At 41.1% G+C, this 21,597-nt stretch overlaps 1 protein-coding gene across 1 annotated transcript; it reads left to right on the forward strand.

The window, feature by feature from the left end:
* The first annotated feature begins 452 nt into the window (after window positions 1-452).
* On the forward strand, window positions 453-7,802 carry nt5c1bb (5'-nucleotidase, cytosolic IB b). Its single transcript, XM_056262702.1, has 6 exons — window positions 453-655; window positions 738-905; window positions 4,153-4,282; window positions 4,581-4,703; window positions 4,865-5,049; window positions 7,254-7,802. Exons 1-6 carry the CDS (start codon window positions 533-535, stop codon window positions 7,623-7,625), a joined length of 1,101 nt encoding a protein of 366 aa, XP_056118677.1. The 5' UTR covers window positions 453-532; the 3' UTR covers window positions 7,626-7,802.
* The last annotated feature ends 13,795 nt before the right edge of the window (window positions 7,803-21,597 follow it).

Below are 21,597 nucleotides of genomic sequence, written 5' to 3' on the forward strand. Positions count from 1 at the left end.
AAGAACCTTTTGAGAATATTTGAGTTCCATTGATTTTAAAGGTTCTTCATGGAACAATATGCCAATAAAGAACCTTTATTTCTGAGTAATTGTAACATTCAACAAAAATGTGTGGTCAAAGTTTAAAACACATTATTATATTATATTACATTATATTATATTATATTATATTATATTATATTATATTATATTATATTATATTATATTATATTATATTATATTATATTATATATGCCCAAACACACAGTATCACAGAAAAATGTGAAGCTGACCTATATTTTTAAAATATTTTTACAGGAGTTAAAACTGTGGCATGGTCTTGGATGGAACGCATATTTGTTCACAGTGAATACAAATGCCGGCTGTGAGTGAAAGCACCAAACGTCCTGCGTCAAAAGGGAACTCCTCCTCCTCAGCATCAAACCCCCTTACATTTCCTCGATATCTGACATTCATAGGCTACAGCCCTGACTCAACATAGGAAGTTCAGCAAGCACACTAACATTATCAGCAGACCTGTTAATACGAAACAATGAGCGAAATAAAACCAACAGTAGCGACTTCCACGGATAAAAAGGAAGCTACAGCAGAGGAAAAAGACTGGGCAGCTGCTAAAGCTCACTTTGAAAGCTTGAAATCAACGAAACCGCGACCCGTGAGTATTCTGTCAAGATCAACAAGGCGTTATGTTAGGATTGGGTGCCGCTAACACTGTTTTTGGATGTGTCTTTTAACAGCCCAAGCCGAAACATGCAGTAACTATCGCAGTTTCTTCTCGGACATTGTTTGATATGGTCGCGGAAAGGAAGATATACGAGGAAGAAGGAGTTGAGAAGTATGTTCAACATCAACAAGAGCACGAGAGCGAGCCACTGAAGCCAGGAGTTGCTTTTCCTTTCGTTAAAGTGAGAATAACACTTCAACATTATAACAGCATCCAGATATTTTTTTTAAATTTGTTTACTTAGCCACCTTACCAACTTTTACTTACTTATACTACTATAAAAACTATCTGGCACACCCTGTCACACCCCCTACAATCCTTATTTTACAGTTTCGCATGAACATACTATATTTATTGTAGTATGACACTGGGTAATAATATTAGTAACCCTGAACCCTAAACCTTAATTCCCACGTAGGCTAGTTACCTTACATTAGCCTACTTAGTACTTTTGTGAGTAAGGTCACTGTTATAAGTACATTGAATGTCCACGTACTGTAAAATAAAGTGCAACCCTCTACACTGGAAGTGAACCTAGGCCCTGTCCCAAATGGCGCACTTCATGCGGACTTTCGGTCACGTGGACTTAAATTGCGCGTGCTCGCCGAGTCTATGAGTCCGTAGGCTGTCCCATTTAGCATTTTAACACTTTGAAGTGTGCTCAGCAGCGCCCCCTTTGTACCCTTGAAGCGGTCTTCCGCGAAGCCCGCATAGATGCAGGCTCCACGCACTTTAACTACCCAGGAATCCTTGCGAAAGGCCAATCAGACAACGGATGGGAGGAGATTTCGCTCACGGACAATTGTTAACATGGCTGAGAAGAAAATATTTAAGTGTAATTATCATTATGGTTTTTATGACAAGTTTATACAAACATTATGATCATCGACCAGTGGTTGATGTCTCAAACATAGGCTAATAATAGCGAGCTGAATAATACGATCGTATTATGATTCATTAAATAAATAGAACAGAATGTCAGGGCTTTACTGAGTCATATGTAAACACAACAACAATAGGCAGCATATTTCCCCGAACCTGTAGCTCCTGTCCATAACAACAATCAGACCGTCTTCCTGTTTCCGGCGTGACGATCGAGTCTGTCCCAAAAATACCTATCAATGCGCCCTCGCGCTAAGGGCCCTATAGGTCTGCACTACATGACGTCACCGAAGTGTGGACTCTGAGGAAGTCCACAAGTCCGGAGTGTGCCATTTGGGGCAGGGCCCTAGAACGCTCGATGTCCGATTGGAGAATGCTTGTTCTTTTGAATCAGATCTTTAATCGGATCTTTAATGACTCGATTGCTTCTGTCCAAAAACTCGTTCTGAACGATCACTTTACGGCGCGGACCCAGTCCGAGCAGTTCTCGACCCAAACGCTTATCGACTCATCGAATTGAGAACCTTTTGGACATGTCCCATCTAAAAGCATTAAAAGCATTTATCAAGGTTTTGCCTGATAGGGTAAAAATTAAGTTGCTTTAATATCTGAATAGCAGAAATGTTACAAATACTGGAAAATATTTATGTAAACTTATGTGCAGTACACATTAGTTCATTTTTGTAAGTTAAAAAGTTAAAAATTATATATTTATGTTCTAAATGACATTTTAGTGAGCTGAATCGTGACTGGAACAGGGGACACAACGGGGACAAAAAAAAATTACAATGAATGAACACGCCCTTTTTTAAACTCAATAAAAAGCAACATGTGCAAACATATTTCTTTAGTGGAACATTCCGAGCATGTGGGTGTTGTGATGATGTAAATGTCATGACATAAAAGAATCACTGAATCACTGCTTCTTTGAAATGAACTGATTCGCAGAAGTCCCACCATTAGAACAATCCAATTATAATCAGGGAAGCTGTCCATACTGCAAGTGCACAAGTTATAATAGAAACTTTCTATTTACAATAATATAGGCCTGATTTTATGTTGTGTTTTGTTTGGCCAGCAGTCGTCAGTGAGGGGCTGCTGGTTTATACTTTCGTTTTGTATTTGTTTTATTTTATTAAAGTCTGTTGAATGTTCGCCGGTTCCCGCCTCCTCCTTCCCGGGTTTCGGCACCAGTGTAACGCGGTTCAGTTGTTATGGGAAGAAGGAGGCGGGAACCGGCAACGTTCAACAATATTTAATAACATAAAATAAAACAAATACAAAACAAAAGTAAAAGACAGCAGCCCCTCGCGGACGACGGCTGTCACATATAATAAAACAAAACACAACATAAGTTCAGGCCTGTCCTCTCTCGATCTATCGTCGCTCCTCCTTTTAAGCATCCGCTCCTCCGTGAGAGATACGAGACCGGTGCGTCGCGCAGGTGTCGCACATCAGAAATCCCGCCACCGGCCTCGCTCCGCTCTCCCACGGCCCTCGGCCTCGTCCTGCACGCCACAACAACCACCTAACCAATTCTTTCTTTCCAAGAAAATGAATTTATAACCAGATTAAAGGAGCTCATATATTGAACCAATTTAGGTTAGAAATGTCAAGACGGTCACCAACAGTAATGCTTAGAGTTAAAGGTAGGGTAAGCAAATTCGGAGCGGCTAGCAATAGCTAGCTTTAAAAGCATTAGATCCCACCCTCCCTTCAGAGCGTCTCCAAAGCCACGCCTCCTTCAAAACACATGAACACACACAGCGAGAGCAGATTCAACAAAGCGTCATAAGAGACGGCGTTAAATTACCTCATGTCTCAAAGAAGCACAAAACATTGCAATAACGAACGTAAACAACTTACAAAGCTCTGACCTGTACCACCTGACTGCTGCAGATTCACTTCGGTGTTGACAGTGTTGACATAGAAACGCATAAATCCGAGTCTGAGGATGTGAACATCTCAGAGTAGAACGTCACAGGTCGCCTTCTCTAAATTACGGTTACGACATGGTATGAACGCAGCATAAGCTCATTGTTTTGATTCAGGAGGAACTGTAAAAGGCGGCTACTGTTTGTTTGTGGCACTCGATGACTGTGTATCTACAACTCTGCATAGCCTTTTGGAACGCGCTGACGACGTCCAATCATTGCATTCGGACCGAATGCAATGATTGGCTGAACATTTGATTAGTCCTGCGACTTCCACAGACAATATATGTAAAAATTTTAATAGTTAGACCAAATTATTGATTGCTATCAGGATGTGAAGAGAGTTTCAATCAGAAAAACAAAATGTTTTATGAAATAAATTGCCCACTCTACCTTTAAGGAATAGTAAATGCAATGAAATAGTATAAACTGTTAGTACAGTTTATACTATTGTTAGGGTCCTAGAAATTAGGTCCTAAAACTGCAGCCTCAGGTATTGCAGGATCATTCAACTCTCCATTTATGTCACATTGCTAGTAAAGATTTTCCAGAATAACTTGTACACACAGATATTTGCTTCCTTTCTTATGAAAACAAAACCTTAATTCACAGGCACTGATGACTGTAAATGAACGGCTGAGGATTCTCTATCCGGACAGCGAAGAGCTGTTTGACATTGTTCTCATGACTAATAATCACGCCCAAGTTGGGGTGCGACTCATTAACAGCATAAATCACTATGGTAGGTGTGCAATTTCTCACTGCATTCTGGTCTGAATGTTACATAAGCTTGGACAAATTGTCATAATTCTGAGCAACCCTTAAAATTTTACAGTTGAAGTTGATCTGAAAGTTGACTTTGGAGTTTATTGGACAATTACGTTTGCACATACAAGGAGTTTGTCTTAAGGATATAATTAAATACAGTACAATGTACAACATACAAGGGAAGATATACAGTCAATAATACACAGTGTGCATCTATTAGAAGATAAAGTAGCCAGTAGCTGAATGATAATATGAAAATTCCCCTCTTACAGATCTAACGATAGAGCGATTCTGCATGACCGGAGGTCAGAGCCCAATTGACTACCTCAAGGCCTACATGACTAACCTTTACCTCTCAAAAGACTCCTCAAAAGTTCACGAGGCCATTGAGGAAGGTAAATTGATGACAAACACACAAATGTAATGTAGCTAAATCAAGGATTTACAGTACATTTAAAGTAATAATGGGTTCTATGAATGTTCCTCTTACTTTAGTAGCCAGTGTTTTTTGCTTCGCATTCAATTGGCTGTTGTAACATTTTGTTTATTGTAATAGGTATAGCGGCAGCCATCATGTTTAAGCCTGATATGGAGACTCAGCGGTCTGAGACTCAGCTGCGTGTGGCCTTTGATGGGGACGCCGTGCTCTTCTCAGATGAGTCCGAGATCATAGTGAAACAGCATGGCCTGGACACATTCTTCGCGCATGAGAAAATGAATGAGAACAAACCGCTTGCACAGGTATGTCAGGTGTTTCGACTAAACGTGGATCACATGATATTCTTCTTCTATGCATGGCATCTACTGGATACACTGTGTATCAGACATTGCCACCTTGAGGAATAAAGGTGAATTGCATTTAGAGTCATCCGAGATTAAATTAGGGGAAAGGTATTGAATGACCTGGGTCACCAAAGACCCAAGGAATGTGTTTAAGGGTCAAAGGGATAGTTCACCCAGAAATGACAATTACCCCATGATTTACTCACCCTTAAGTCATCCTAGGTGTATATGAAATTTTCTTTCAGATGAAAACAATCAGAGTTATATTTAAAAATGTTCTGGCTCTTCCAAGCTTTATAATGGCAGTGAATGGCCGTTTCTGTTTTGAAGTCCATAAAAGTGCATCCATCCATGATTAATGTGCTCCACACGGCTCTGGGGCGTTAATAAAGGCCTTCATAAGTAAGTTTGTGTAAAATACACACATTAAATATACATATTTAAAACTTTATCGACTAAAATAACTAGCTTCCGGCAGACGGCCTACGCAAGTCAACTTACGCCAAAAGAGGAACACTTTACGATGTATGACGTAGGATGTAGGACTAGCGTAAGCTTTGACTCCTCTCGCGGTTGAAACAAATGAAACAAAAATTCTCATTTTAGACTTCTAATTTGTGACTGGTGTTTTGTTTTGCTCTATCCTCTGTGCTTCCGCGTTCGTCATTACGTCGTGCGTCAAGGTCAAGGGTCACTCTTTCATTGTAAATCGATGCGTACGGCCGTCTGCCGGAAGCTAGTTATTTTAGTCGATACAATTTTAAATATGGATATTTTTCTTACACAAACGGATTGCTTTACTTCAGAAAGCCTTTATTAACCTCTAGGCGCCACGGTCGAGTTTACTCGACAAGATGCGGCCCTGAATAAAACGGCCGATTTTGTCAAATTGGGTGTCAAATTTCGTTCGACCTCCCCTCCACTGGATGTCAGACATGTCATACTTCATCCCCGAAAAAAAACCGTCATGCTTCTATACAAAATGTTCAAGTTAGAGCGCATTGAATCAGTGTGATCAAAAGCGGAGCTAGTGTGCGAGTGAGCCATTTTATCAGATCCTCTCCGCAATCGCGGCGACAGTATTGTGGTGGAGACTTTGTCTAATGCCACTGGGTATGTTAGACGAGGTCGAAGAAGTATTCATAGGACAGTTAGGAGGCAACGTGGAGGCAGGGTGGGGAGTCGCAATGACAATGACAGTAGTCTGAGCTGTGCACACTTGGCGCACGCGCGAGTCAGATCTGGCCGCGCTGCTCGTATCATCTCACTCATGATCTGTGCCTTGCCGTGGCGAGTGAGCTTTTGAACTAAACAGGTCTTGTCTACTTGTGTTTGTATGTCATATGAATAATATATATGTGCCCCATACATGGAATCAGAGTGCCTACTGTATGTAGTAAATGGAAGATCTCTACAGCAAAAGGCCAACCACTACATGCATTCGGTTCGTTTCTACCATTTATTAGTAATGATTTACACAGTTTGTTTACTACTTACTATATACCTGAGCATTCAGTATTGTGCAATATAGCATACAGAAGGTGATGGACATTTTGGGGGGAAAGAAGTGCTGCATTTTATCATTTAAACGTGCCTTTTCATGAAAATTCTATAATCCAAGATTGCCGCCACCATATGACGTCATAATATGCAAATTAGATGGGAAAGTGTAATCCCTACATAAACTTTGGGTCATCCTTAATATTTCTCTAATTTACAGAAAGTCTCTATCTTTTATCACTTTTAAGATATAGCCTTTTGAAATTAAGATGTCAAAATCGAACGTTTTAGGAAAACTCTGGCGCCTAAAGGGTTAACCCCCCAGAGCCGTGTGGAGCACTTTTATGATGGATAGATGCATTTTGATGGACTTCAAAACAGAAACGGCCATTCCCTGTCATTATAAAGCTTGGAAGAGCCAGGACATTTTTTAATATAAGCCCTATTGTATTCGTCTGAAAGAAGAATGTCATACACCTCAGATGGCTTGAGGGTGAGTAAATCATTTAATTTAAATTTAAGGGTGAACTATACCTTTAAGACTCTTATTTCATGTGGATGGTGGACTGCTGTAATTGCTCCAGCATTGGCAGCTGCCAATAATAGATGATCAGGTTCTCTCTAATCCCATTGGCTGACACGTTGCTCTATTTCGTGTTCAGGGTCCTCTTAAGTGCTTTCTGGAGGCTCTAGGGAAGCTCCAGAAGAAATTCTACGCCAAGAACGAGCGTTTGAACTGCCCTATCCGTACCTTCTTGGTGACGGCCAGAAGTGCAGCGAGCTCTGGGGCCCGTGTGCTGAAGACACTCAGAAGCTGGGGCCTGGAGATCGATGAGGCCTTGTTTCTCGCTGGGGCCCCTAAAGGGCCCCTGCTGCAGAAGATTCGCCCTCACATATTCTTTGATGATCAGATGTTCCACATTGAAGGGGCCAAGGAGATGGGCACTATTTCTGCCCACGTGCCATATGGGATAGGGCAGAAATATAACAAAGGGAAACTGATTGAACCAGAAAAGCAGCAGCAGCAGAAATAAAAGATGACACTCGGATTGTTACAGGTCAGCCTTAGTCACTAAGGGAGTTTATCATATAGTTAATATTGTGTAGATGAAAATATCTACCCCTGTTTTATGAAATTTATGGAAATATATTAGAGGAACTGCTGTGTTCTTGTAAACAGAGTAGAAATATGTTTTATAGACATATTTTTGCAAAACTTGTTTTATTAGCAATAATGCTGGAAAAGTATTTTTTGTTTTTTTGGACAAGTAAATGCCTTATGTTTGATACTGTTATCTATCTATCTATCTATCTATCTATCTATCTATCTATCTATCTATCTATCTATCTATCTATCTATCTATCTATCTATCTATCTATCTATCTATCTATCTGTCTGTCTATCTATCTATCTATCTATCTATCTATCTATCTATCTATCTATCTATCTATCTATCTATCTGTCTGTCTGTCTGTCTGTCTGTCTGTTTGATACTGTTTATCTATCTATCTATCTATCTATCTATCTATCTGTCTATCTGTCTATCTATCTATCTATCTATCTATCTATCTATCTATCTATCTATCTGTCTGTCTGTCTGTCTATCTATCTATCTATCTATCTATCTATCTATCTATCTATCTATCTATCTATCTATCTATCTATCTATCTATCTGTCTGTCTGTCTGTCTGTCTGTCTGTTTGATACTGTTTATCTATCTATCTATCTATCTGTCTATCTGTCTATCTATCTATCTATCTATCTATCTATCTATCTATCTATCTATCTATCTATCTATCTATCTATCTATCTATCTATCTGTCTGTCTGTCTGTCTGTCTGTCTGTCTGTCTGTCTGTCTGTCACTGTTTATCTATCAATCTGTTTGATACTGTTTATCTATCTATCTATCTATCTATCTATCTATCTATCTATCTATCTATCTATCTATCTATCTATCTATCTATCTATCTATCTATCTATCTATCTATCTGTCTGTCTGTCTGTCTGTCTATCTGTTTGATACTGTTTATCTATCTATCTATCTATCTATCTATCTATCTATCTATCTATCTGTTTGATACTATCTATCTATCTATCTATCTATCTATCTATCTATCTATCTATCTATCTATCTATCTATCTATCTATCTATCTATCTAATCTATCTATCTATCTATCTGATGCTGTTTATCTATCAATCTGTTTGATACTGTTTATCTATCTATCTATCTATCTATCTATCTATCTATCTATCTATCTATCTATCTATCTATCTATCTATCTATCTATCTATCTATCTATCTATCTATCTATCTATCTATCTCTCTCTCTCTCTCTCTCTCTCTCTCTCTCTCTCTCTCTCTCTCTCTCTCTCTCTCTCTCTCTCTCTCTCTCTCTCTCTCTCTCTCTCTCTCTCTCTCTCTCTCTCTCTCTCTCTCTCTCTCTCTCTCTCTCTCTCTCTCTCTCTCTCTCTCTCTCTCTCTCTCTCTCTCTCTCTCTCTCTCTCTCTGTCTGTCTGTCTGTCTGTCTGTCTGTCTACAAGATCTATCATCTATCAATATATATTTTTTAAATCTTTATTTGGATTTACCTATATGCTATATTTATATGGAATATTTGATAATATTTGTTTTACTTTGATTTGCTTTATATTTTAATAAAGAGATATTTTATAAATAGAAAATTAAACAAAAAACACTCCACAGACTCATTTTGTAATGTATTTAGTCAACTTATCATAACAGATATTATCTGTCTGTTCTGAATGCACTGCTCTTATTTTTGAGGAGGATCTACAAGGTTCACATTAGATTTCATTAAAGTGAGACATTCTTTATCATTATTAGTTTTCTTTGCAATTCAGGCTGATCATCTGGCCATTATGCTGCTCTATGGTTGCAATCATTTACTGTTGTGATATGTTCTCATCAATGTTCTCCGGGGTTAATTTGCTTTCCACACATTGCTTGTTTTGCATATAAGAGTTACATAATGTGTTGGTGTCTCTGCTTGTATTAAAATGATCAAAAACACGATTGATTTTAAGGTTATGTTGCATGTCATTGAATCTCATAATTATTTTGTAAAGCTGTCATCTGATGTCTACATATAAGCTCCTAATGGAAACTCCTGATGGAAATGCATTGCTATTTGTATGTTGTTTACAAATGTGATCAGGCGGTTTCAATAAATTACATTTTATGCTGCATTGGTTTTGTTCCAGACTTGTAATTAGGATAGCTAAATAAAGGTTTTAAGGCGAAAGTTAAAGGAAGAGTTAATTGAAACTTTCATGTGGTTCCAAACCTGTATTGCTTTTTACTGTGGAATACAAAAGGAGATGCTACCAAAGAACCATAAAAGGCATCCATAACACTTGCAGAACACTATGTTCCAAGTCTTCTAAAGCCATATGATAGCTTTGTGGGATGAACAGCTACAAATTTAAGCCATTATTGGCTGCAAATCCTCCACTGTAGTTCTCACAGCTCTTGGTACAAGTGTTATATTGCTACAAGTTCATATTAAGTGACTTACATTACACACAATATTACAAGTTACATTATCTGTTTTCAACCCGTCAACCAAAATATGAACAATGCCAAACAATGTTTCTCATGAGCAATACTATTTTCGACAACACTAGCCGTTGCAATGGCCAACTTCCAAAAATACAATCAATTCCCAGGGACGAAATCAAATCAACACTGGGTCCGAAAGTCTGTTTAGGCAGCTGACTTTGTTGCCTCACTGTATAATCACTAACATAATTGTTGCCAGACCCATAGAGCTTATGTAGCTCCGCCCCTTTGCATTCTGTATTCCGGTTTGTACTTCCACAGTATAAAGGTAAGGTCTTATGGATTTATAAATGAACCGCTCGTCTTAAACCAGCTAATTACTCTTCGACAGCGATGCTGCGTTCACGCCACGTCGTAATTACCATAATTAAAGCTCTGAATGCTTTCAAATCGCTTGTCATATAGTTCTTTATGTTCCGACACCAACGAGACCACGTCAAAAACTATCCGACCATTGAGATTGGCGCTTTTGCTCACGTGTCTGGAGCTTCTGAAGTTACAGTAAAACACAACTTGGGGGCGCTCAAACACAAAACGGTCTTGCCGAGCACACATACGTAACGGCGAAGAAGATGCGCCGAGTAGCGTCTGTCTACACCATAGATATCCATAATAAAGGCTAGATGTCTCGTCCGCGCTGCTGGCCAATGGCCTTTATTATGGATATCTATGGTCTACACTGCCGGGAAGAAATAAGATGAGGAAGATGCAAGGCGAGATGAATGTATAGAGCTGCTCGTCTCGTTGGTGTCGGAACATAAAGAACTACATGACAAACGTGACAGCGACTACAAAAATCTTGATAAAAGAGAACTGTTATGGAGTGGTATTGCAGAGCAAATGGGCGCCATCTAATGTCAGGGAATGAATTTGCATGTTCACTCGGCTCATCGTCAGCGAAAATCGCTTGGGTGTGAACACAAAAAACGCGTTGAAAAACGCTGGCGAATAACGCGCGCCGATATTCGTCCTGGTGTGTACGAGCCTGCCGAAAAAGCGTAAAGGCTCGTACACACCGGGACGAATATCGGCTTTCAGGTGCTTTCACTCTTTGGTCTACTCTTTGGTGCTTTCAGTTTGGTCTACTGCCGAGGTTGCTGTGACCACTGACCGTGTACGACGTTTCTTTGACAACAGTGGATAAGCTGGAAGCGTTGATAAGTTCATACATCAGGAAATGGTTGGGAGTTCCACGCTGCCTCAGCAGAGTGGGACTTTATAGTAAAGGAATATTGCAGCTGCCAGTCTCTGCTTTAACCGAGGAGTTTAAGTGTGCCAAGGTCAGACTGGAAATGACCTTAGTAGAGTCACGCGACAAATGTGTGAGGGAGGCAGCCCCTGTGTTAAAAACTGGTAGAAAGTGGTCAGCAAAGAAATCTGTTGTAGAGGCAAAGGCTGCCCTTCAAATTGGGGATATCGTGGGACAGGTACAGCAGGGAAGAGGGGGTTTTGGGCTAAGTTTAGCTCCTCCTAAATGGCACAAGGCAGGCCCAGCTCAAAGGAGGAAGCTGCTAGTCAACGAGGTGCGAAAGCAGGAGGAGAGGATGAGGTGTATAAAGGCCATTTCCCAGGCCAAGCAGGGAGAGTGGATGAGATGGGAGAGTGTGGAACAACGCAAGATGGGCTGGCAAGACCTTTGGTCAATGGAAGAGAGTAGGATCAGTTTCTTTATTAGGTCAACATATGATGTTCTCCCATCACCGCAGAACCTAAACCTCTGGGTAGGAGAGGATCCCTCTTGTCCTTTGTGTTCATCACCTGCCACATTTTGACAGGATGTAAGGTGGCTCTTAGCCAAGGTCGGTTTACTTGGCGCCATGACCAAGTACTGCGATGTTTGGCTTTAGCATTGGAAGGCAAGCGTAGTATGACCAATAAGTTGCCACCTGTTCTAGCAAGACATTACACGCAGAAGACAATATTCCTCCGCCCAAGCGAGCAACCACCAAGAAAAGGTGTTAACACCAATTCTCGCCCAGGACAACTGGAAGCTGCTAGGGACTGGAAGATGCTGGCTGATCTTGATCAACGGCTTATTTTTCCACCTGAGATTGCCACCACTAACCTACGATCAGATATTGTTTTGTGGTCTGGATCAGCACGCATTGTTCAACTGATAGAGTTAACAGTGCCATGGGAGGATGCGGTGGATGAGGCATATGAGAGGAAGAAACTGCGGTATGCTCATCTGGCCACTGAAGCAGAAAAGCGAGGATGGAGAGTCCAGGTTTATCCAGTGGAAGTGGGTTGTCGAGGTTTTGTGGCACACTCTACAACCCGGTTCCTCAGAGACGTCGGATTCAGCGGCGGTTGCGTCGCACAGTAAAGAACTTATCTGAAGCAGCAGAGAGGAGCAGCAACTGGCTGTGGTTGAGACGGAAAGATTCTGGCTGGCTGTGCACAGGCCGCCACGCTACGGTTTCGTAGAATTCTAGAAAACTTGAAGAGTCTGTTGGTTTATACGTTCCTGTGGATATTGCGCGAATGACGGGTGGTTGGGCAGATATTGTGTTTTGCGTTAGGTGGTAACCCATACGGAACCGTTGCCACTGAAACTGCCTATTAACGCACCAGTGGGGCTCGACAGCCTTAGTCAAACGGGGTGGCGCGTATGGTTGGGTTGCGGAGAGATTGTGAGATTGTGGTTAGGTCTCAGCAGCAGGAGGGATGTAGAGGTCAGTAAGCTGGGCTGAGATGAGTGGGGGACGGAGGGGGGTGACTCTGGGACGCCAGAGTCACTGTCGAGCCCTCTTGAGGTGTCGTGGGCTAGTCGACGAAACACTGAGGACGGAAGGTGCACACTTGAAGACCCTATGGATGTCCCCTACTCGGCTCAATCCAGACGGTTGTCGTGCTGGTCCTGTAGTTGCAGCCGTCGCGTGTGCTGACGCGCCAAGTACACTGCAGCCGTTAACGCCGGACAGAAGGGGAGTCACACCACCGTATGGAAAGAATCGTAAATGGATGGAGAAGCATAGTTTACTGTAAAGCTACGTCTTAGTTCTTATCTTGGCGAAAGCCGAGTACAAATCAGCATGAATTTTTAACATCTACTCTCGTGTAATGGAAATCAGAGAATCTCTCCTCAACCACCATTAGTGGTTATTAAATCTGAGGAAATCACGGGATCTGGCCAAATGATTGGATACAGAATGATGCACTTAAAATGTATCCAGAACGTATTTACGGTAAAGAGGGAGACAGAACGGTTACTGTTATGTTCTCGACCCAGATAGTGTTGCCTAGACGAGCACGAAAACACCTCAAAAACACTGCCACATAAAGTTTAGACCAGATTGTGATACCTACTCTGGCGGAGTCTGTGCGCTCGTCTATAGGCAATGCGCCAGATAGCACACGTACGTCTGCAAGATCTCTGTTAAAGATCACTTCATCTGGAAAGCATCTGCTGTTTACTAACATCTGATAGACATCTTTAAGATGTCAGTTAAACATACATTCTAAATCATTACATCTTAAAGACATCTTCTAAACGTCTATTTGACATCTGACAGGAAACGTCCTATAGACGTATTGCAGATGAGCAAACACTCTAAAATATACGTCTTCCAGACGTAAACACACACACATCAAATAGACGTCTCCATAATGTACGTGTGCTATCTGGCGCCATGGTAATTCTTGTTGGTAGATTAGCACCTGTGTAGAATTTTGTTGAAAGCCCAGATAAAAGTAAAAAGCTACTATTTTGTGTTGATCCATGGCAGTTCGAATTCACAAGTGCATTTCTTTACACACACACACACACACACACACACACACACACACACACACACACACACACACACACACACACACACACACACACACACACACTCTGAGCCAGTGGACGCACTGTAATGAATGCACACACTTCTATGGAAGACTGTATTATCGTAATGTTTCGACTTTAATCTCGAAATGTTTCGCCTTTAATCTCGAAATGTTTCGACTTTAATCTCGAAATGCTATATATATATATATATATTTTTGACCAATATATTTTTTTTTACGTTGCGGTTCAGGGCTTCCGTATTAACATGTTTGCTCTTAAACATTAGTTTTGGATTGATCTATTTTTAGAGTTTACACCGAAAAAAATGGTCTATAAGATAAAATGCTTTATAAGATGTTTTATAAGAGAAGTCATAGACAATTGCGTGACAAGTTTAATTCAGTTTTCAGAACTTCTCATTCATTTCAATGGTATTCGCTAACAGTGATCGACTGTCACACAACCCTGAATAAAAATTAAATTACAGCAAGGCTGTAATGTGATTGGTTATCAACGCACACGTAATCCAAGTAAGTTGTTACACTTTTTACAATGGTAGAGCCACAGACCCTCTTATCTCCCAATAATGAGACCATCTCTGGAACACACCTAAGGGATAGTTCACCCAAAAATGAAATTCATCCCATATTTACTCACCTTCAAGCCAGGTGTATATGATTTTCTTCTTTCAGCCAAACACAATCAGAGTTATATAAAAAAAATATCCTGGATCTTCCAAGCTTTGTAATACGAGTGAATAGTAACTGACATTTTGAAGATCCAAAGAAGCGCATCCATCCATCCATCATTAAAGTAATCCATACGGCTCCAGGGGTTAATAAAGGCCTTCGAAGCAAAGCAATGTGTTTTTGTCAGAAGAATATCTATATTTATAACAATATAAACTATAATCACTGGCTGAAATTAAACCATCATATTTAAAAAAAAAATTGCTATTAATCATATCTTAAAATATAATTTATTGTTACTACTGTAAATCTATATTCAATTATTATGGGATATCCTTCAATGCTTTCAGAATCTTTACTTTTTACAATTATTTTGTTTCTGTATATAGGCTAATTTTTAAAATATATTTTTATATTAACATTTTAATGACAGAGTATTTATTGAACAAAAATTAATTATTTTATTTATTAAAATTAACCAAAAATAGTTGAAACTTTGCCAAAATGGTTGTTGAACAAGTATAAACTTAGACATTATTAAAAACATATCATTTTACCAAAAATACTTTGACCAAAATGTGCCTTTTGCCCCATGCTGCGAGTCAGTGAACCCCATGTGAGGGGTAAAAGGCCCCCCTTTTATTTAAACAAAACAAACATTTTATATTATTCATTTTCATTTCACTTTTTCTATTTATTTAAAATCTGCTGCTCCAGAAATGTTCAATACAAACATACATATTTTTCTCTGCAATCATGCACTAATACATTTTTTTAAGGGCATCACGTTTTGTTTTCCACAGAAGTGAGTAAATACCGACAGAACATTAAAAGACAAACCCTTTAAATCATAATTTCTTTAATAAAAATCCCTTAACTAATCAGAAGAGGGCACTATGAGACTAAAGTATGTTTGTGCCATTAATCCAAAAGCCTTGATATCGCCACAGCCCACTCTATTTTTTCAAAAAGAGTACATTTAATGCAAAATCCTTCGTATTTACTGAATAACTTTTAATGATATTCCAAAGAGTGAATAGAACCAAAACTGAAGCACAAGGGGGCCAACGTCCCTTCCCAGCCCCATTGAAACATTTGTCCATTCTCTTTTCTGTTGGGCAACAGACTGCCTCTCTTTATGAGCTCTGCCTGTCCTCCAGTTTCCATGGATACTTCAGCACTGACTCCAGGAGAAGTGAGTGGGCTCAGTATGTTTGAGACATAATTAATGACAATGGATTACAGTCAGTGAGCGCCCTGAGCTCCCGCAAAAGAAGCTTAACCTCACATACCTATAATTAGTGTTCATGAAAGAGGACTAAACATAAAAACACAGACTCAGAGTCCTGGCTGAATTGCACTATCCTTTCAGTCAGAGGTGATATTTCTGCGGGTGAGGTGATGTGCGTATGTGCCAGTTTGCACGTTCTGGGTATCGGGAGAAAGTGTGGCTGCGACACGCGTGGGTGTAATAGCATTAGAAAGTCATGCTTGGGAGGTTGGATTTTTCAGAGTGTAACTGAGACTGAATGTGAAACATGAATTTTAATTTAGTGTTGTTGGTGATGTTGATACAGCGTATGTTGCGTTCAAAATGGTCACCGTTTCAAATTTTGATTATAAACTCATTGTAGTCGTTACTATAAAACATATTTGCAAAACTGATTCAAGTGACCCAGTTCCCAAACTGCTTTGAATCTGAACGCCAAGTGGTTTCAACAAAAAAGATACTGAGGAAACATCTTGAAACAGATCTGAAATACTATTTCTGTGAGCCCTTGAATGTTGAGTATGTTTACACTGTAAGCCAAACCCACAGACTGAGCAGACTGGTGTTTTTCCCCTCGGATTTTCTGTAATGTAACGTAATGAAATGCATTCAGGTCAGACCAACCCTCGTCTTGCCTGTGGGACTCCCAGAGCACAATGGTTTCCAGGTCAACAGGAACCAGAACCAGTAGTCGGTAAAACACCATGACAGCATGTCTTTCACAGTGAAGCATTTAAAAGATTCATAAATGTATGATTGACAGCTCTAGTTTCTACCGCCCTGTGAGTTCTCCTGAATTATATTTAAATCTGTCCCAGTGCGACACATCGACTATGCTGCTTCATGGCTTCTACAAAAACATCATGCCTGGTCCAATAAGGCCACCTTTCCCCTGTGATCCAAAGCTCCAAGCCCCACCCATCTGGGAAAACCTGCCGTCTGTTATTTTCCACACGTTTTCATTTGCTTGTGCAACACATTTTCTAGGTAAAGGCAATGCTGAAAGGTAGAGAGCTCCTGTGGGGTGTAATGATTTACTGTTTTAATTCTCTCTCCATCATTGGTTCCCACAACGTTACTTACTCAGCCTGCCGATGTTTTCAGATCTTTAGATTTTCCGAAGAACATGTCATCCTCTTTTCGTCTTCAGGGAATGTTTTGTCTGATTTGCAAATCACCTGAAAAAGTAAGAACAATTATGGCAAGTGATAAGCATTTCAAGAAGTGTGTGGATCCGTGACTCATGTTTCTGACACCAGATGACACACACAACTTGTGCGTTTTCTGTTTGGACTCAGAGCATTCACAATCAGCTCTTGAGGGATCTGATTGTGCAGAATGTGAGAGTTTTCTCCAAGAAAACTCTGCTCTCGTCTGGCCATCTTCTCGAGGGAAGAGGGACAGACATCTGTCCCAGGCGATTCAGGTCGACTCCAGGCGAAAACAAGCTGCGCCGCACTACAGATTATCTCTCTGGGCCACCATACAAACAGCCGCCGCGATCGGACGAACTCGATGGCGGCAATGGTGGCCGAACTTGTGGTTGAACTTGGATGACATTGGGGAGAAAGAAAGCTTTTCTTCTCGATGCACCAGGATCGCCTTCTGAACTTTTCGGCACCTCCATTGAGACGGTGATGGGGAAGTTAAGAGAGGCGAAGGCGCTTGGCTGCATTAAATCTTGCATAACCCTGCGGTCCGAATCTGCACACTTCCTACACCCCAGGCACTTCTTGCATCAGCCCTGAGGCTGGTCCTGTGATAAGTGATTCCATCAATTTGGAACCCTTCTGTACGTCTGGCATCGGGTTTGGTAGTAAGGTCTTTATGGTGATAGGCCTCCATTTTATGAATGTTGTTTAGGCCATCGCACTACGGGCAGCAGTTTGAGATCTGTAGGTCTCCTCCCTTTACGAGAGTTTTTGAAGTAAGGTTGTACAGTAAACCTCGGTTCCCTGTTAGAAATTATTAAGGGGTGTGTTAGGTACGGTTTTTATAGGAGTAGAAATAGGGCCTTGAAGTTCCCATATATAGGTAGGCTATGCATACCCTTCCCTTCCCATAAGCCTCCTTTTGATTAGAGTCGTCAGGCTTATATAGTGGGTAGTTCCAATCTGTGGTAGTGAACAGGTTGGCCGTATTATATAAAAAAATTCTAGTCAGGCCACCGTTCATCCGAGCATTAAACAGACATATGGCTTCCTCCCTATCGGGAGTCTTTCTACTGAGGCTACCGCTCTTTCAAGCTCCAGATAAAACTACAGAATCAAGCGTTGATCCTCATCAGGCCACCTTGATAGCCACCTTATACTAAAGCAGTTGTTCTCCTCTTACTTTTGAGAGTCGTTTTGAGATTATAGCTCTGAACTTCAGACATATACTGTACATTCGTGTGTCGGGCCCTCATGGGGCCGCCTCCATATCTGGCTTAGGCTTAGTATCTAGGATTTTTGGTGGCGGTCTGCTAAGCATTCCTCAAATATACCTCTCAGTATCCGAGTGTAGGTTCAGGCTCAGGCCTCCGCCCTTCACAGCATCGAGTGTGGTATCTGGCAGCAAGGCCTCAAGTTAAAAAAGGATTTTTCTTCTGAGCCCCTTGAATATAAGAATTCAAGTCATAAGGTTGAATGTTGTTGGCCAATTACTGAGGCCTCCATTCCCTTGGGTTTAGTAGAGAAATATAATATACGTCTTGTAAAATTACAAGATAATAGGCCTCAACCCTGATACATCCTTCAGGGTCATGCTGATATTGCTCCCCTTGTTAGAGTCATTAATTAGAGTACTTTGCTACCCATAGCTCGTATGTTACCTTCACCACCCAGGCTCAGGTAGAGACAGATTAGTGACTCCCTCCCACTTGGGATGGTTCAGTATGCTCCCTTAGAGCCAAATCACTGCCCAGGCTGACACCCGTGACTGTCGAAGCTGTAGGCCTTACAGAAGGCCTCCTCAATACTCCGGTAGTGTAAGATTGTACTCTCCTTGCTTTAAAGGATTGATAGCACTTCTGCTGAGTACACTGCCTGTTGGCAATGTTAAATAAGTATATCCAGGCCTACAGAAATGTCTGTGAAAGCACCTAGGCTTCTGATGGCTCTGCATACATCCTCGCTATCAAGTAGTTAGGCCTTAACAGGCCTCCTTGAAGGCAGCTCCCCATATGAGTTGGATGCTTAGCATTGCAAAGGGATTTAATATCATGTTGCAGGCCCCATGGAGCCTCCCTGATTTTAGCCCAGAGCCTGGTCAGTACTTATCAGGTTGAGCATAGTGTTCCAGAATCTATCTGAGGATCGCTGTGTTTGAATACTTAACTCCCTAAGTCTGGTCGGAAGGTGGAAGGACTCTCACGAAGCCTCCCTGTTAGATCAGCCCACCAGCTGGAGGCGCCCCCCTTATTAGGGTCCCTTTAGAGTGCCCAGCCTCCACAGGGCTTTGAAACACTGTGTAGATCCAGGATCGAGTAGAGTTACTCCCCTCGTTTGCAAGGGTTAACAAGCGCTATGCTGAGTTCTACTCTCCAGGATGTCCGTCTCTATGATCCGGTCTGTGAGTGAACTACTGCCATTAATCGCAGTTTTTCCCTATTGGATTTTGTGAGAGACTCTGTTCAGGAAACAGACAGGTTTTTGGCAAGACCAGGTCTATCTATTTGACCAGGTCAGCCTCCCTGGTGGCATGTGGGGTTGATTTTAGGTTCCCCTCAGAAAGTACCTGGACGGGACTCCTTTCGGACCCCCTGGCCATATTCCCTTAAAGGAACCCCTTCCATGGAAGCTGTTGGTTCCAAGCCTTTGAGCAGCCTTAGTAGGCCTTCGGTGGTTCGGTGGCCACTTTGAGGCTTATAGCTTAGGCAATGACCGTAGGGAATAATGTCACTGACAGCCTGTATGTGACCCGAAGGGGGAGTGTGTTCTTGGCATTTCAGGTTGAAACTGCCAGTTCTGACGTTTTTGTCACAAGCCATAATTGGCATGCACTCCCCTCAGCATGGTGAGATTGTACATCGTTCCCCAATAGCGTCATCGACGCAGTGCGATTTCCCTTTCGAAAGGGAACGTCTAGATTACGACTGTAACCTCTGTTCCCTGAGAATAGGGAACGAGACACTGCGTCGTTAGCAATTCCTCGGGGATGCCTGCTGAACAGTCCCTTCAGATGAAAGTGGATGCCATGTTCTCTAGGCGCCCCTTTTATACTTCCGGGTCACACTAGTAGTGACGTCATAGGCTGTCGCCGGTCAATATCGATTGCCGTGATTGGAAATTTTTTCAGACACCGGTTCACGTGGAGGGCGTTCCCCAATACCGTCATCGACGCAGTGTCTCGTTCCCTGTTTTCAGGGAACAGAGGTTACAGGCGTTACCTAGACGTTTTTTTATTGACAAAACTTTATGTCCTTGTATAATGCAGGACAAGGAAAGATGTTTTTCATTGACAAATAGGCATTTTTTTCAGTAAAAAAATATGAAAATATTTCCAATTTTCTTCTTTAATGTCTTCTGTAACAATGGAGTTCAGGGATAATTATGTCAGTGTTTTTCCGACATTTCCATGTTTTTCATTACATGAAACTAGCATTTTCTTCTTCAAAAGAACAGCATTTATTTTAAATAGATTAATTGTAACAATGTAAATGTCTGAATCAAAAAGTCAAAATTTACAAATTTTGTTAATTTTAATGTATCTTTGCATAAAAGATAAAATGATTTTTAAAAATCATTTTAAAAAGGCAATTAAATATAACTTATTAAAAGACAGGTCTAAGATACTGTAATTTCAGAGAAAAACAAATGTCTTCTCTGAAGAACAAATGTAATTGCTGGGAACCTGAAAGATAGGATCTCTCCAGACGAGCCAAATGTAAAACTCCAAAGGGTAGAGCAGATTGTCAGATGAAGAAAATGTGCAATTAGCTTTGAGTAAATAACGGTGATGTTATGGTTACTGCAACAAGTGAAGAATATTCTGTCATTTTTAGAGATTGGGAACTGACTCCCAGTCTAGGATCCTAGACCTGCCTGTTTCAGCGTATGTCCAATCAAGGATTCCTGATGGTGAACGATGGGGCTGTCTATTAGAGTAAACAGAGAGCATATTTTTGCCGAGCCATCACCAATTATCCCCGCTTGTGCTGATGTAACAGAAATCAATTTCACAGCTACGATCTCCCAAGGGTGCCATCACCTCATCGTCTTCCCGTCAGAGGATGTGGGGCTAAATTTTCCTCTGGCACCATCGGAATATCGAGAGATTATTAAAGGCATTCAACATAGGAGAATTATGAAGTACAGTTCATATAATAGAGATCTGCAGCACTTGTGGGATAAAGATCCCCTTTGCTTGGGCTCTTCCCACACTTGGCAGCGAGAAGGAGCCCAGAAGGAGTTGTTTGCCTGAACGTGTGCAGAAGGCTGGGCTTGTAGCACAGCACCAGGGGGAAATCAAGAAAATGCCCTCAAGCCAAGGCTATATTTAGTAACATCCACAGCATAGCACCACAGGCTTGGGGTAGTTCTGGGTAACCATGTTAATTCTCTTAGGGCTACATCCTGCAACTAAATAGTTACATTTTGTGACCATGTTTGCTACCAATGCAATATTGTTCTTTTGAGGTCCAATGACAAAAACGTCAGTGCTTGATATATCAGTTATTTGCAGGGTCAGTTTACTGGCCAGTGACA

The sequence above is a fragment of the Rhinichthys klamathensis genome, unplaced genomic scaffold, assembly GCF_029890125.1.
Source record: "Rhinichthys klamathensis goyatoka isolate OS25496 unplaced genomic scaffold, OSU_Roscu_1.1 h1tg000196l_1, whole genome shotgun sequence".
Classification (NCBI taxonomy): Eukaryota; Metazoa; Chordata; class Actinopteri; order Cypriniformes; family Leuciscidae; genus Rhinichthys; species Rhinichthys klamathensis.